The 15226-nt window shown below is 40.3% G+C and overlaps 1 protein-coding gene across 3 annotated transcripts in view; it reads left to right on the top strand.

Moving 5' to 3' along the window:
* Positions 1–15226, top strand: part of THSD4 (thrombospondin type 1 domain containing 4) — a 204362-nt gene that overhangs the window by 85202 nt on the left and 103934 nt on the right. For all 3 annotated transcript variants that reach the window (XM_079318468.1, XM_079318470.1, XM_079318469.1), the window contains one exon: positions 13165–13301. In XM_079318468.1, coding sequence (XP_079174594.1) covers positions 13165–13301 — 137 coding nt within the window. The remainder of the gene's footprint in view (positions 1–13164; positions 13302–15226) is intronic.

The raw sequence follows: 15226 nt of genomic DNA, 5'->3' as shown, positions 1-15226 counted from the left end.
CTGTGCTTGCCCTCTGTTTTTGGATAATATTTGTGAATAGCTTACATATTTGGCTGCAGTCTTACTGCCAGACTTGAAAGGATTTCTGCATTACTGTGTTGCACTGAGTCCAACTTTAGATAGAGGCAGGGAGAAGAGCTTTAGCAAATTTTAAGGGAGCTGTAGTGATGTGTGTCCTTCTTTCTGTGCTGTGTTAGCAGGCATTAATTGATACAGACATTTAAAAATCACCCGCACAATTAAACATTCATTCCCTCTCCCCCCTAATTGCTTTGGGAAGAATGAATGCAACTAGGCTGGACATGGTTTATTAATTTAGCTTTCTTGAGGGTTTGGAAACTGTTTTTCTATGTCCCAATCTCCACTAAAATTGTGTATTGTTTTGTGTGGAGTAGCTTGGCTGCACGGACACAAAGCTGTGGGCTAATCTGCCTCATACCATCATTGTAAGGTGATTAGAAATTTAACACCTTAAAGTTAATTTTCAGAAATATGAGAAACTTTGTTGTTTCAGGTCTTTGGAAAGGTTACTGTGGCATGGAAAGGAAAAATTGAAGCAGTAGACAAAAGTGCTCTGTATTTCTCCCTTTTGGTGGTAACAACTATGTTACCATTCAAGAGAAGGAGTTTCTAGTTTCTGAGGCTCTACTTAACTTCTGTGTGATCATCCTGATATTTTCATTATTAGAGATTCATGGTTTGACCTCCAGCATCTTATTAAGACATTTATAGTGACATGTTTAAAGGGGCAAATCTTAGGTTGGTAGAAAATGTGGTGTTTCAGGGTATGTGAGGTAATTTGATGGAGTTGCAGCATATGTCATTACAGAAACCTCTAAATCAACAGCCTGAAACCCAGGTATATGGGTTTGATGTTAGCTAGGCATTTGAGGTAGCAGTTACCTTTGGGTTGGTTTTGGTGTAATATTTAAGATAACAGCTGGTAACATTTTTAGAAAGATTTTTAAGTGTTACTTTTACTGTGTTGGACTCACAGCTGTGCATTGATCAGGCTGTAGATACTTTCCATGTATAACTTCAGGGACAGAAAATGATGCACTTTTATTATGCCTTCTGCAGTCCAGAATGAGAGGCAGAATTTTCAAAACTGTGAAATCTCACAATTTACTGCTTTCCAGAGACAAAAACTAACCTATTGGAAAGGTTTTGACAATTAAGACTTTATGTTCCTTGGTGCAATTCTCTGGGACAGAGTCCAGACAGGTGCAAGAAGATCTTCCTTATTTCTCATTTTGAACTCTGAACATCTGTGTATCTAGGACTGCACTTGAGCATTGATATTTCTTTGGGGAAAAGCTGCAGAGAGAGTTTTATTCATGCAGAAATTGTTCATATGAATGGTAACAGTTTCCTTGATGGGGAGCAACAGTACCTGAACATTTCCTACGTGATAGCAAATACAGTTTGAACAAAAGTGTCCGCTGTGTGTATTATAGCTAGGCACTATGGAAGGAGGAATAAGTCAATAAATGAAAATAGGAAGGCTTGTGGGCTCTGCAAGATCTGAGGTCAAGGAATGAAACCATGTAGAAGAGAATAGTTTGCTTATTCAGCTTGTCCAGTGTCAGTGTCCACTGGTAGAGATAGTGCAGTCTCCATAAGTAAATGGTGCTTAGTTATTCCTTCCAGAGGAAGTTTTTTGTGAAGTGTAATAGATTTCCATGCTACAGCTTTGGCCCATTACCTACTGTGTGGTTCACAGCACACATAGGAAGACTTCTACTCCTTTTTGTACTTTATCTCTCCCTAGAGACTGTTATCCCTTCTGCTTTTTCAAAACACTACAGTGTTTTCAATCTTCCCTTACTGAAGTGTTGGTCACTCACTTTCTCCTCTGGAATGTCTTCACATGGCCCATCAGAAGTGCACAGTGCTGCACTGGATGTTGGTTTCTGCTGTGATTTGCACATTGCCTTCTGGTTTATACTGACCCTTGCAGTATTTGCTTTTCTTTTGTTAAGTTCACACCTTCAGTGCCTCGCATTAAATGACACCCTCTGCCATTGCTCCAGATTCCTTGTACAATTACTGCTTCTCCATCCTTTTTTCAGTCTGTATTTGTGCAGGTGGTTGTTCTGTCACAAATGCAGGATATCATACCAATCCCTGTTATATTTCATCCTGTTTATTCAGACCCTTCCTCAAGCTGACAGCGTATTTTTTGAGCTCTAATCCTTCCCTCCAGTATTGCTGCCTTTCCCAGCTTGGTGTTACCTGTGAATCTCTCTTGCTATCACACCATCTACCTCATGCATAAAAAGATAAGTTAGAGATGTATTTGGGAAAGATCTTGCCGATTCTTACTCAGTAGGTACCAAAACCCAGGCAGTGAATTACTGAAGAGTAATTAGTAAGTAGTTTTCACAACAGTTTTTTATATAACAATAGTCTTAAAAATGAAATGCAATGTGGAACACTGAATGTTTAGGGTTTTATCTGCTACCAGAAGGGAAGTAGCTTTCAAGTTAACTGACTGAGCTCCAGGTCACTGGCATCCTACTGAAAACATTGCTCTAATGAACATTCATGTTTTAAACTGATGTTTATGGTAGTGAAGGAAATAAATATCTTCAAGTATGTAAATAAAAGCACACAATGTTTTAAGTAATCCTTAAGAATTTATTTGCCTATTAAAGGACTGTGGCAAGAGGCCATGGAAATACAGTTTGGACATTTTAGACCAAATAATAGCTATATTAATATTTAAATGAGTACAAGTCTTTTTTATTATTTCAGAAACACTCCTCACCCCACAAAAAGTTTTGTTTTAGTCTTAAGGCAATCTGTAGGTGTATAAGGCTCAGTCATAACATACTGATAAGTATTTCCTAAGGGACAGTGACAGTGAGTGTCTTTTAGCTGCTGCTTGTTTGCCATTTCTTTCTTTCTGCCATGGCTCCTCAGGTGGTAATTTCTTGGTGTTGTTCCAGAGCAAAGAATCTTCAGTTAAAAACCTTTCAGAAAAGGAGTTTAGTCTCTTTTCTTTCTTTTCACATTGTTCCGTGTGTATCCTGTGTATGACAAGTATAAAATTTAGTTTAGTTTATATAAGGACAGGTAGTAGATTTTAAGTCTGTGTTCATCAAAGTGGCCGTGTTCATGTCAGCATAGAAGATGTAAATGATGAGTCATCAATCAGAGGGATATGAAATGAGTCCAGGAACTGGATTTTTGGGGGTGGAGAAGCATTTCTAAGTGACTGTTTCCTCTGGAGACAGCAAGGAGAAAGAGGCAGGGAATGGCAAGGATTTTTGTGAGTTGATCCACAATTATTTCTCTGGGAAATTTGGGCAAAATCAGTCTGTTCAAAGAAACTAAAAAAGATGCAGATTGAGATAAATGAAAACATTATTATTGTTGTCTCTGAATTGTGTAATTGAAGTAAAATGAAAGTTGATTTCTCTATGCAATGATTTTTAAAACATTGTGTCATCATGTCTTGTAAATAATGATATAACAATATTCATTTTTAAAGATAAAATGATAGGTTTCTTCCCCCCCGAGTTAAATAACTCAGAAAAATGTAACTTCAGAAAGCATTTAGACTTTATTGCAAACTGTACATCTCAAAGCAAGTTTTGTTTAAGAAAGAAATGTAACAGTCATGTAGCAAAGTGAGAGCTGGCTCATTTTGTCTGGGGGCTGATATTGAGAAAGAGCATCATTGTGTTTCCTCCTTCCCCTGCTGTCATTTTTGGCTGCTTGGTCCTTCTTTAAAGAAAGCTTAGGGTGCACTTCAGTGAGGAGTGCAAGAGAAGTGTGCCATCATTTTGTATAAGGCAAACTTTCTGTGGAGTCTTGTTTTGAGTTTTATTTAATACTAGACATTTGGTTATTATGGTCTTTTCATGGTAGGCATTACTTGGGAGTTTTTAGTGTTCATATGCAGAGTTCATGTTTTAATAGGAGAGAGACTTCTAAGACATTTAACTTTAAATATGCTTCCTTAAGAGGTGACTGAAAGCTTTGTCTGAAATGCTGCTGGGGATATCACAAGCCTAAACTTGAATCTCCTGTCTTCAAATTTACCTTTGGCATTTATTATTCTGAAGCATGACATGAAATCCTCCAGCAGTAGAACTGACCAAGCTTGCTGTGGGTAGTCTGAAGGCAGGATTTGAAGGTGTATTTACTGAAGTTGCTAAAATACTGATTTATATAACTTAACATTATTTGGCATTACGAGTTTTTGGGGCTATTGGTGTGCTGATGGAGATAGAATCACATTTCAATTTAGAGATCTGGATGCAAGCTGAGATTCAAGAGACCAGTAAGATTCTAATACAGACAAACAGAAATATTCAGTTCTTTTCAATAGTAAAGACAGACAGAAAGCAGTATCAAGCTCATTCCAGAACATCCCAAGCTAAGAGCAATTGGGAATGATGGCTCTCAGTGTCCCTCAGGAAGTGGTCAGCACTTCAGGGGATGGAGCACACTTTGGTATTTTTCCAGATGAGAAATTGCACTGCATGTAGCAGGTTTATTTCTCTGATTTGTGCCAGTATAAATAAATATATAAATCTGGCCAGAAAATGAGATTGTTTAGACTAGTTGTATTACTTTTCCTCTGTAGTCTTGTCTATAATAATATGTTTCTTAAATATTTAAATTTATTTTTTAATAAATTCTGTATAATATCACTGCAAGAAAAGGCATCTTTTGTGAAATCCTAATAGTTTATCTTATGTTATCATTGTCTTATGAGTGTTTTATTGATACAGTTTTAGCTATCACTGGATATAAACAGAAACAAAAAGTTTTGAGCTCAAGCAATTGCTATTTGGTTTTCTTCTGCTTACCTAGTCCCATCTTCATAATTCTGATCTAACCACTGGGGGCTGCTCTGGGAAGCCTCACCAGAAATGCAGTCCATGAGAAGCTGCCATCACCTGTCTGTGCTGGGGACCAGAGAGGGTAACTGTGTGTGGCTGCAGTGCTCTCTGGAAGGTGTAAGTGATGGCTTGTAGACCAGACAACTGCCTTTTAAAAGAGCTTTCCACTGGTGGAGACTTGGATCTGTTTGCATAGGCCAGTGAGGACATCCAGTGGCCACTGGCTGATGAATGGTTCTCTCTGGATTGTGACTACAAACACATGAAAGGCTGATGTGCAAAAAGGCATTTTTAGGAGTTGGGATTTTTTTTCCCTTTAAATTCAGAAAGGAGTTCCAGATGTAGCACAGCAAAAACTGAGGTCTGTGGAAGAAACTACATTACCTGGTTATGTAATTTAAAAGGTGCCAGCCTCGAGCCTCTGTTAAACTTATAACTTGTGGCAGCTGTACTGAAGCCAGCAATACTTACTGGTCAGGTGCCCATGTGAGCCACTCAGCTGAGTGTGTTTCTGCACTGAAATTTCATAGTAGTATATCAAACTGAAATATTTTGCTGATTTTCAGATGTCTAGTTGATCAAGAGAGATTCATATGCCTATGGTTTTATGAATTACTTGTTTCTAGTTGATTTCTTTTAATTTCATTGAATAATAATCAACTTTCCAGTTATTTTTAATGCATTAAAGTAAATCTTTAAGATATTATAAATAGTTTTTTAATGATAGAGGGATTTGGGAGCAATGGAGATACCAGGGAAATTGAAGTAAATGACAGCGTTTGCAAATTTTTTATTGCCTCAAACACTAATTATGAGGACAAGTTTATGGAACATTGTGGCCTTTCAGAACTATTCTGTTCACTGAAGAGTAGAAAAAACTGTCTTAGATTCGAGTAAAGGTGAGGAATTTGTTGGAATGGTATCTTCCTTTAGGGCTTCATGCTTGTTAAAATGTATAAGCAGCTTCATTATAAAACTTTGATTTTTTTTTCAATTAATATCAGAATCCCAGTCCAGACAATATTTGAAATATGTATTAAATTGTTGAGATAAGGTGAAGTAATAAACATCTTTATTATATGAGAAAATGAAAAGTGGAAGTAGGAAAAAAAAAAGGCAATGTTCCTCCATCACTGGAATGAAGAATGGAAAATGTTTTTAGAAAAAAAAATCTGAACCAGAGTAATAAAAGTTTATAAGAAGTTAACAAAACTGAAAGGGACAAAGAAAAAAAATAAACACGACCCTTTCTGGTTATTGTCAAGAGATGTTCCCAAGCCTAATAAGGACAAAGTATCAAAAGAGACTCAAATAAAACAGACCACACCACATTACTATTTCTTTTGGAGAGCCCAAATGTAGTTACATGATAATTATTTCCTGGAAAATGTTTGCATATTGTTATTTAGAAATCTGGCATATGATAACTGCTGTAAAAAGCATTATTCCTCTGGCCACCTCAGAAACTTGTAGCTGTCCATCAGTGGAAAACCAACCTAATTTGGGATCAGTTCTTTCCCATGGACCTTATAGTCTCCTCAACTGCAAAGCCTGAGCTCATGCTCCAGTTCTGATAACTCAGCCCACATAGTTTATTATCCTAAACAGGGAAACCTTAAATAAAGTATCTCTGCTTTCTTGAAGGCTTTTGTAGAGGATGTGATGTGTTCCATTTAATGTTCATTTTCCTCCTTTGTGTAGGAAGTTGTAAACTGTGTTGCCTGTGTTTAGTAGCACACCAACACTTGCCATCCCTCCCAAGCTCCTCAGGGGATCACTGCTGGATCAGTGTGGAATTGTCACATTTAGCTGTTTCTGGCCTGGTGTAGACTCTTCAGTCTGCAGTGGAGCTGCCTCTTGCAGCCTCAGCAGCGTGTGGAAGGAGCAGACTCACTGTAGCACACTGGACCTTTGTTTCCCTGTATGTGCTTGAGTCTTGAAGCACTTCTTGTATGAAAGGAAAATCTTTGAGGGGCCTTAAAGATTGTATAGTTCCCCCACCCCCTGCTGTGGGCAGGGTCACCTTTCACTAAGCCAGGTTGTTCAGAGCCCATCCTTTTAACTTTTAACACTTCAGGCATGGGGCATCCACAGCTTCTCTGGGCAGCCTGTGCTGCCCACCCTCACAGGGAATAATGTCTGTCACCTGCAAGTCTATTGCTGAAATCCCACCCAATCTTAGCATTGACAAGCTTTAACTAAAGGAGATGTTACATGGATTGACATAAGCATGGCTCTTAAAAGTTTTTCCAGTGTCTGCTATGCTTCATTACACTTCCTGTAAAGCAGATTCATTGCTTTTATCATGAGTAAATACTGAATTACAGCTCATGGCAAACTGGGCCCTGAAAATAACTGAGTTATGCAGAGACAACTTGTTCCTGGAACAATTGCTTCTGACACACCATGGATGAGTGTATCTTGGCTTGTTATGGAGAAGCACTGAAGTTGACTTTACAAGGCAGTTTGCACACAGAATGAAGCCTAATTTAAATTTGCTTAATCCCATAATGTAGTATTAACATGATTGTGATATTTGCTTGCCAGGAGTGTGCATGCCACTTCTGTGTGGGCACCCTCAAGGCACGTTTCTCAAATTGCACAGCTTGTTATTCACTATTTTTAGATATTTAGGCAAACTTACAAAAACTGACAAATGGCAAAAGCATTCTGTAATGTTCTGTGGAGAACTAGAACTGCTATGTAGATAACAACAGGGAGTCTGGATCTCACATTAAATTAAGACTTGGACTAAGGAACTATCAAGGAGGTTTTGTACATTCCAATCCCTACTTCATGGCATGAGGAATGTGAAATTCCTTTGTTGTATCATTTATTCTGATTGCACCTACAGCCAGCGTTATTTAATGTGCATGCTGTGAGAGGCAGTACGTGCTCCAAGCAGCTTGAAGTCTCCAGAGCTGAGACAGAAAGGAAGGACTTGTTAGATTCTTTAAGGACACTCAGCCTATGGTGTCATTTGGTTTACTGATAGTTCCATTCTTATTTGATTTGGATATTACTTCCTGGGGTTTTTTGGTCTGTGGCTATTTTTAATTTCCCTTTGAACAACTGAATGCATTATTTATCAAAGGTATTGTGGTTGGAATGCTCTTTCTTCTGACATTTTTTCCTAAGAATATCATTAGATTGCAATTCAGTGCGCTGGCAAGCTTTGCCTGCTGAGCTCTCTCTGTGCCTCTCCAGGCTCACTGTGGAGCAGCTCAGTCACAGCCTGGCCTTACCCACCATGGCCACCTGCCTCCCCACAGCCTGTGCTTGGCCAGGGGCTCGCTGGGGATGGCAGGGGAAGCTGGAGGAGGAGAAGGGATGGCATGAAGGCCAAATGCCCTCCCACACACTCTGTGGTGTGCAGGTGGAGAGCTGGGGGGCAGAAGGCCTGGCTGGAGAGTGGGACACGGGGGCTGTGCTGTGCCCAGGGGTTCTGCTCGTGTGGAAGGTGCAACGTGTGTGGCCACACAGGGTGTCTGTCCCTGGTGACCAGTCCTGGTGTCTGTCCCTGGTGACTGTCCCTGGTGTCTGTCCCTGGTGTCCAACCCTGGTGTCTGTCCCTAGTGTCTGTCCCTGGTGACTGTCCCTGGTGTCCAACCCTGGTGTCTGTCCCTGGTGTCTGTCCCTGCTGTCTGTCCCTGCTGTCTGTCCCTGGTGACTGTCCCTGGTGTCCAACCCTGGTGTCTGTCCCTGGTGTCTGTCCCTGGTGTCTGTCCCTGGTGTCTGTCCCTGGTGACTGTCCCTGGTGACTGTCCCTGGTGTCCAGCCCTGGTGTCTGTCCCTGGTGACTGTCCCTGGTGTCCAACCCTGGTGTCTGTCCCTGGTGTCTGTCCCTGGTGACTGTCCCTGGTGACTGTCCCTGGTGACTGTCCCTGGTGCCCGGCTGTGGGCTGTGCCATCCCTGTCCAGCCCAGGGAAGGTGGCTGGAGCTGAGGGATGTGTGTCCCACTGTGCCGCTCCAGGGTCCCTCAGCATGGCACAGTGCTAACATTTGAAAATGCTCTTTCTCGATGAAATGCAAACAGGTCTATCCACAAACTCCTGCAAGTAGGAGTGTTTCCAAAGGGGTGACTTTCGGCCTTGTTCTACTGTGCAGGGTGTTTAGATTTGGGCAGGATGTTTTGTGAGGACTTTAATTTCTTACACTTTGTTTTACCGAAGGGTGGGATGAGGGTGACATTGCGCAGGGAGTGGGCACAGAGGGGCTGTATCGCCCGGCTGCGGCTGAGGGAGGGCACGGCCGCCATCGCCGCCGTCGCTGCCCGGCCCTCGCCGGGTCCGTCACGGCCATCGGCTCCCTCAGGGCTGATCCTGCTGGCAGCCGGCGTGGGTAGAGCTGCGCTCCCGGGGAGCGGCTGAAGCCGGGCCGAGAACAAGAGAAGGACGAGCGTGTTCGCTGCGGGGAGTTTTCGCTTGTTTTACTCTTTCCCAGGAGTTTTCTCCTTCGGGGCACGCCCGGGGCTGTTCCTGCCCTGAGGTGCCCGGGACGGGCTGGCCTCGCCTCATGGTGGTGACACCGTCGGGGCCGGGCGGGTGTCGTGGGCTCGGACACAGCAGTGCCTTCCCTGTGGTGGGATTACAGATCAGGATAATTCTTTGACTGGTAGCCTGTGAATCCCTGTGGAGGACATTTCCTCCCTTGCTCACTCGTGCTTCCCCGCGGGCATGTGGCTGCCGTCCCCTCTGCAGGGCCTGAGGAGAGGCCTCAGCCAGAAATGCTGCTGGAGGCAGTTCGAACTCCAGCCACTGGCTGGAGTGTGATAACACATAAATTACTCCTTTCCCCTTTAAAAAATGTGTGGATATGTTTGACAGTTCATCTTTTCTCCTCAAACCTCTATTGCACTGAAATCTGGAATTACACGTGTTGATATTTGTGATTAAAGTTTGACCAGTAAAATCAGTGGTGAAAAGTTTGCTCTGCAATGCGTGCTGTGTGATGCAGAGCAGGTGCAGTTTAGTTTGTAAGATAATGTGAGGTGTTGGTGCTGTTATTGGGGGTGTGGAAGGTAATAGAACTGTGCCTGCTTTAGCATGCCTGCCTCTTATTCCTCTTAGGGAAAGGTGGAAGGTAAGTTTCAACAGAGGACTTGGAAAAATACCAACTCCTGAGTCTTGCAGTTTGGAGAAGACCAGGATGCCCCTGAGGTACTTAAGGCTAGTTTGGTAAGAATGTTTTAAGGGAAGTATTGATTGCTTCATTTAGATACTTTTTCAGTCTGTAAAAGGAAAACCAAACATTACATGTTACCAGGATTGTTCACTAAAGGCATCTCCTTCAATTAAATCAATAATGAATATGTCTGGCAGAACCTGTGTGGTAACATTAAATTTCTCTCAAGTTCATTATTTAATATGGTGGGATAAGATGAGACTGCACAAAGTCTTGGTTATGCTAAGGTGAGCACATGAATAAAAAACAAATACACTAGGAAGACATGTTAAACAGTATCTGCATAATGAACTGTCCTAGAACCTTTGTCACACTTAAAAGAGCTGAGGTAGTTTTTTTTGTGGATGTATGTTGCTGCCAGCAATTTTGGAAGGCCTTCACCTGGAAGCCCTACTGTATCCCTGGGGGTCACACAGATCCTTTTGTGAATTCTGGGTTCTGCTGATGTGGGACACAAAAATGTGACCTTGTTTAATTGACATTTTATGTCCAGTTGCCAAGCCTGTAGTGCAGCTTGACCTACCACCTCAACTGTAAAACCTCAGGAGTTGTGGCAGAACACAGGGTAAGGTTTTTATTAGTGTGGTGTCTTGTTCTACGTGGGAATTCTAAATTGTGTTTGTTCTGCTGTAGTTTTTGCATCTTATGCAATAATACATAATGCTTGCATAAAATCCTTATGGGAAATGCCTGTCATTCAGCAGGAGCAATTCAGTTAACAGATTTTGTTCTTTGTAGACAAGTTTTTTTCAGATTTTTCACATTTGGGAATGTTGTCTTTAGGTGGTGTGGTTGGTACATGCCTAACCAAGGCAGTACCTTACAGGTACTCATCAAAAGAATCTGTATGTTGGTTATAGGGTATTTTTGTTGGTAAAACCTGAATTGTTTGTGGTCAGAGACAGTGGCTGTTCTAGTACTTCTTTTTGTGTGAGCAGGAGCAGTTCCTGATAAGAAAGAATGAAACACAGAAATAACGAAAAGGGAATTACATTTTTACACAAAAATCAGTCTGCTTGAGGTTGTTACTGTGTTACAGGCTGACCTATTGCAGCAAAAGTGAAAGGAGAGAGAGATCCAGGAAAAAATACCATGCTCCAACAGGCAATTTTTTCATCTCCAAGTAGCACAAAACTTTCACTGGGATCTAGCAGGCCAGCTAATAATTTAAAGAAAAAATATTTTGAAGTATCAAAGCTATTGGGGAGAATCAGTGGAGGAAGAATATGGGAATGTGAGACTTCAGGATACTGAACTTTAGGGGACCAACTCAGAAGATAAGGACATTTCAGAAACCCTAAATGGCTTGTTTAACTTGATTTTAGAGAATGGAAAGATAAGAAAATGTGCTCTCCAGAGGTGCTGCTTGATTGCTAGCTTTGCATGTTATAAATATAGGACACTTTCAGACAGAGAAAATGACGAGTTGGCTTTAATTGTAATGAATCACTGAAACTGGGGTATATTTATTTGAGAATTCTGAATATAGTTATGTGTGAAATGATGAAGCTGCTTAGAATAAAGCTCAGTTTATCATTAGACCTGACTGTTACACTGGAAGATTGAACTGCAGGAAGTACCTCTGTTTGGCTTTTGGGGGTTTTTTGTTGTTCTTTTCTTTTGTTAATAACTAAATGAAGTCATTGAAATGATAAGCTACTGAACTTAGCCAATGGAAGAATGACCTAGTTGAACAGGACACGCATGGCTTCTGCAAAAAACCCAAACTAGGTAAACAGATCTTTAATCTCTATTAAAATTAGTGGATATTTTTATGGATTTTGTCAGAAGATTGCCAGATACAGTACATGATGTACATGAGGGGCAGTTAAATGAGTTCAGCTGTGTGAGGCAAAATGTAAGATATGGAGTTGATCTGCTTTAATCCTGTGTTTGCACAGGGGGTAAATGAAGTTAAGCTGAAAATTTGGTACTTCTACAGTAAAAAGTTGTTTAATATATATCTGAAGTGATTGCTTGTGTTTATTTTGGCTTTTTGTTATGTCTTAGCTGAAGATTCAAAACTACACTGAAGTCAATTAGAAAATCTTGTGAACACAATGTTTTAGCATTAAATGAGGGCACACAGCATCTCCTTTGACATCTCCTAGATTAAACAGTAGGTTTCAGTTTCAGTATAGGGGGTGAGCTGAAGCTTTATGAAGTGAGAGGAATTTTAGCTCATTATTGTGGCAGCAATATAAGTACTGTCATAAGAAAAAGGATTGGACCTTGCTGCTAGCACTGTATCAGTGCTACTCTAGGTGGGATAAAAACTAAAGATACTGTTCTGTCAGTTAGCAAATGGGGTAGTAAGATGAGAGCAACTGATGTGACAGATGATTTGCAACAGAAAGGCTACACAAATGTGTTAACAAACCTGATGGCATTAGATGGGGGGAGTGCTAGACTATCTGCTCAAGAAACAGATTTTCACAGGAGAAGATAACACGTCTTGCTTCTTGTTTTCTGTGTTCCTCTCTCCCAGAGTTTAGTGGTCTGATTTCCTATTGATTCTTGCATGTCAGCAGGAGTCACGGGGCTTTGAATAATAATGCATTATATAAATTTTTGAAAATTGAATTTAGTGGAGCAGAATGGAAGAGTTGAGGGGTTTTTTAATGGAATAGCTGCTAAAGTGTGACCTGTAAAAATGAAGAGAAAAAAAATAGAATTTTTAAAAATGCGCATCTGTCTTGTTTAAAATTTTTGTTAGTGACGGATGTTTTTATGCCTAATGGACCTGAGCAGACTGGGGACTCTAAGTGAGCCTGATTTGGTGCATACCTTCTGATTATGGTGTAATTTTTCTGACACTCAGGAGTTATGAAATACCATAACATGTTACTATGCTTTAAGACAAACTGGGCAATGTTTTCATGGAACTAGAAGAACTCTTGGTCATTTATGGAAGTGTCAGTCATTACCTGGGTACTGTTTACATTGTCATAAGGTGTATTGGAATGCTTACCTTGGAGTTGGTTTCTTAATCACCGTTCATTTGATGTGGTGCATTGCATTGCATTGTTTGCATAGTTGTTTTTTCTTACTCATTTGAGGAGCTATTCCTTTTGCAATCTCCTGCTGTGCTGTTTGTAACGGGCCCTTGCGTTGTGTCCGCAGTGAAGGGGAGTCAGAAGTGCGAGCTGAACTGCCGGGCCATCGGCTACCGCTTCTACGTGCGCCAGGCGGAGACGGTGATCGACGGCACCCCCTGCGAGCCCAACGGCACGGCCATCTGCGTGGCGGGGCAGTGCAAGGTACGGCCGCAGCCCGGGCTGCCTCAGCTCCCACACCTGCCAATGCTGCCTAAAACCTACCTTTTGTAATTAAAGTAGATGTGAAAAACATTAACTTCGTTATTACAGGTTGGGTAATTTCGTAACTAATGTTTGTATTTACTGAGAACAAACTAAGGAGTGCTGAAGGGATGGATTCAGGTGTTTTAGCCACAATAAGGGTGATTGCCAATGAGCTTTTTCCACATATTTTACTTTCTACAGAAGAGGTTCTTTGAAAGAATGAGAACAAGATCGAAAGCTGAAATAAGAAAGAAATACAGTATCTTTCTTTGATAAAGTTTTAGAATGGAGATATTTTTCAGAGTCTGCAAAAGAATAGTTTCTTTTGATTGTTTTATAGCTAATTGTAGTCTAACTTTTCTGATTGGGCCATGTTTGCTTCAGGTCTTACTGGCTCTCCTTTAACTCAGCAGTGATGTTCTCTTACAAAACATTTGAGTGGTTACTTTTCATGGGTATAGAAGGAGCTGCTGTCTTGACTTTTTGCAGTCTGTTGTGAAGGTTCCATTTTCAATGAAAAAATACACTTTTTGCAAGATGGCAGCAATTTTAAACAAAATGTTACAGTGTTTAGAAAAAACCCTGTAATCTTTCAAGTAAAGTTAGTGAAAGAAATAAATCCCTAGCAAGGGGCATTTGACGCTTGGCTGATGTTTCCTATATGTGTTGGCAAAAGATGCAGAAGTGGCTCAGATGTGACTCATGAACTCAAATACTGAAAGGTCAAGTTCAGTTTAAATATTGGTTTGCCAGGGGAAGTCACTGATGAATACAGCCTTGTCCTCTGCATGTCCCAGTTCCTCTTGTGCACATCTGGACAATGCCATGTTTGTTTCTGTTCTGTTTCTTAGTGCAAGCAAAGCCATAGCTTTGAATTTCCTTTAGACAGGATAGATCTGGGTGAAGTTGATTGTGCTCTAAAGCTTTCCTTGATCTCAAACTTATTTAGAAAGGGCCAGAAACTTGTTTTAATTGCAGTTCTGATCTATGACTCAGAAAACTGATAATTGAGTTGTGTCTAACAAATGTATGGTCTCTATCACCCTCTGTTGGACATTTTTTTACATTACAGAACAATAATATCCATGTGTTACAAACCATTATCTATGTTGTTCCCAGGACCATTGTTTCTGATCAGTATTTTCAGCTTACCTTATCCTTAAGAGGAAAAAAAAAATGGAAAATGCTGCTATAATAAAATTTATTCAGAAATACAATAAAGAACATGATATATGAGGTTAAATAGTCCTTTAAAAATTTTGAAGTGAAAAAGCCCAACAAATTAGGGTATTTAATCATAAAAACATATTGTCTATCTGTGACACTGTCATAACTAGCACATATAATAGTGCAAGAAATACAAAAAAAGGTCACTTGTCATTGAAATGGTTGTGTATTTCTAGACTAGACTCTGAATCCTAATGAAATTAAAGCTTCTTAAATTGATTAAATACTTTAAAAATAAAACTAGGCAAAGTAGGAAGAATGGAGTGATACTCTACCTGTGCAGAAGACAGAAGTAGAACAATGATCTTGATAATCAGTTGCATTATTTCTGTGTAAGTTTGGTTTTCTGCACCCTTGAACAATATTTTTTCTGATTTTTTTTAAGCGAACAAATGTTTTCATTGAAAGTCCTGTTGAGTTCCACTTTTGTTTCTAATAGTTTTTATTTTGTGCTACAGCTGGTTATTCCTAATATATATACTTGGAATACATTTCAGTATTATTGAGTAGATGTTGTTTTTGTAAATGCATTTGCCACTCCTCTTCTAACCCTACATTCTGACTGTGCTATTAAATTAAAGAGCAACTGCCAGTGGAACTTCCTTCAACTTGCTATTTAGTCAGAAGTGTCTGTTTTCTTCCTTCTAGATTTCTTT

This window comes from Erithacus rubecula (genome assembly GCF_903797595.1).
Source record: "Erithacus rubecula genome assembly, chromosome: 14".
In the NCBI taxonomy this organism is placed as follows: domain Eukaryota; kingdom Metazoa; phylum Chordata; class Aves; order Passeriformes; family Muscicapidae; genus Erithacus; species Erithacus rubecula.
This window is presented reverse-complemented; position numbering and strand designations above follow the sequence as displayed.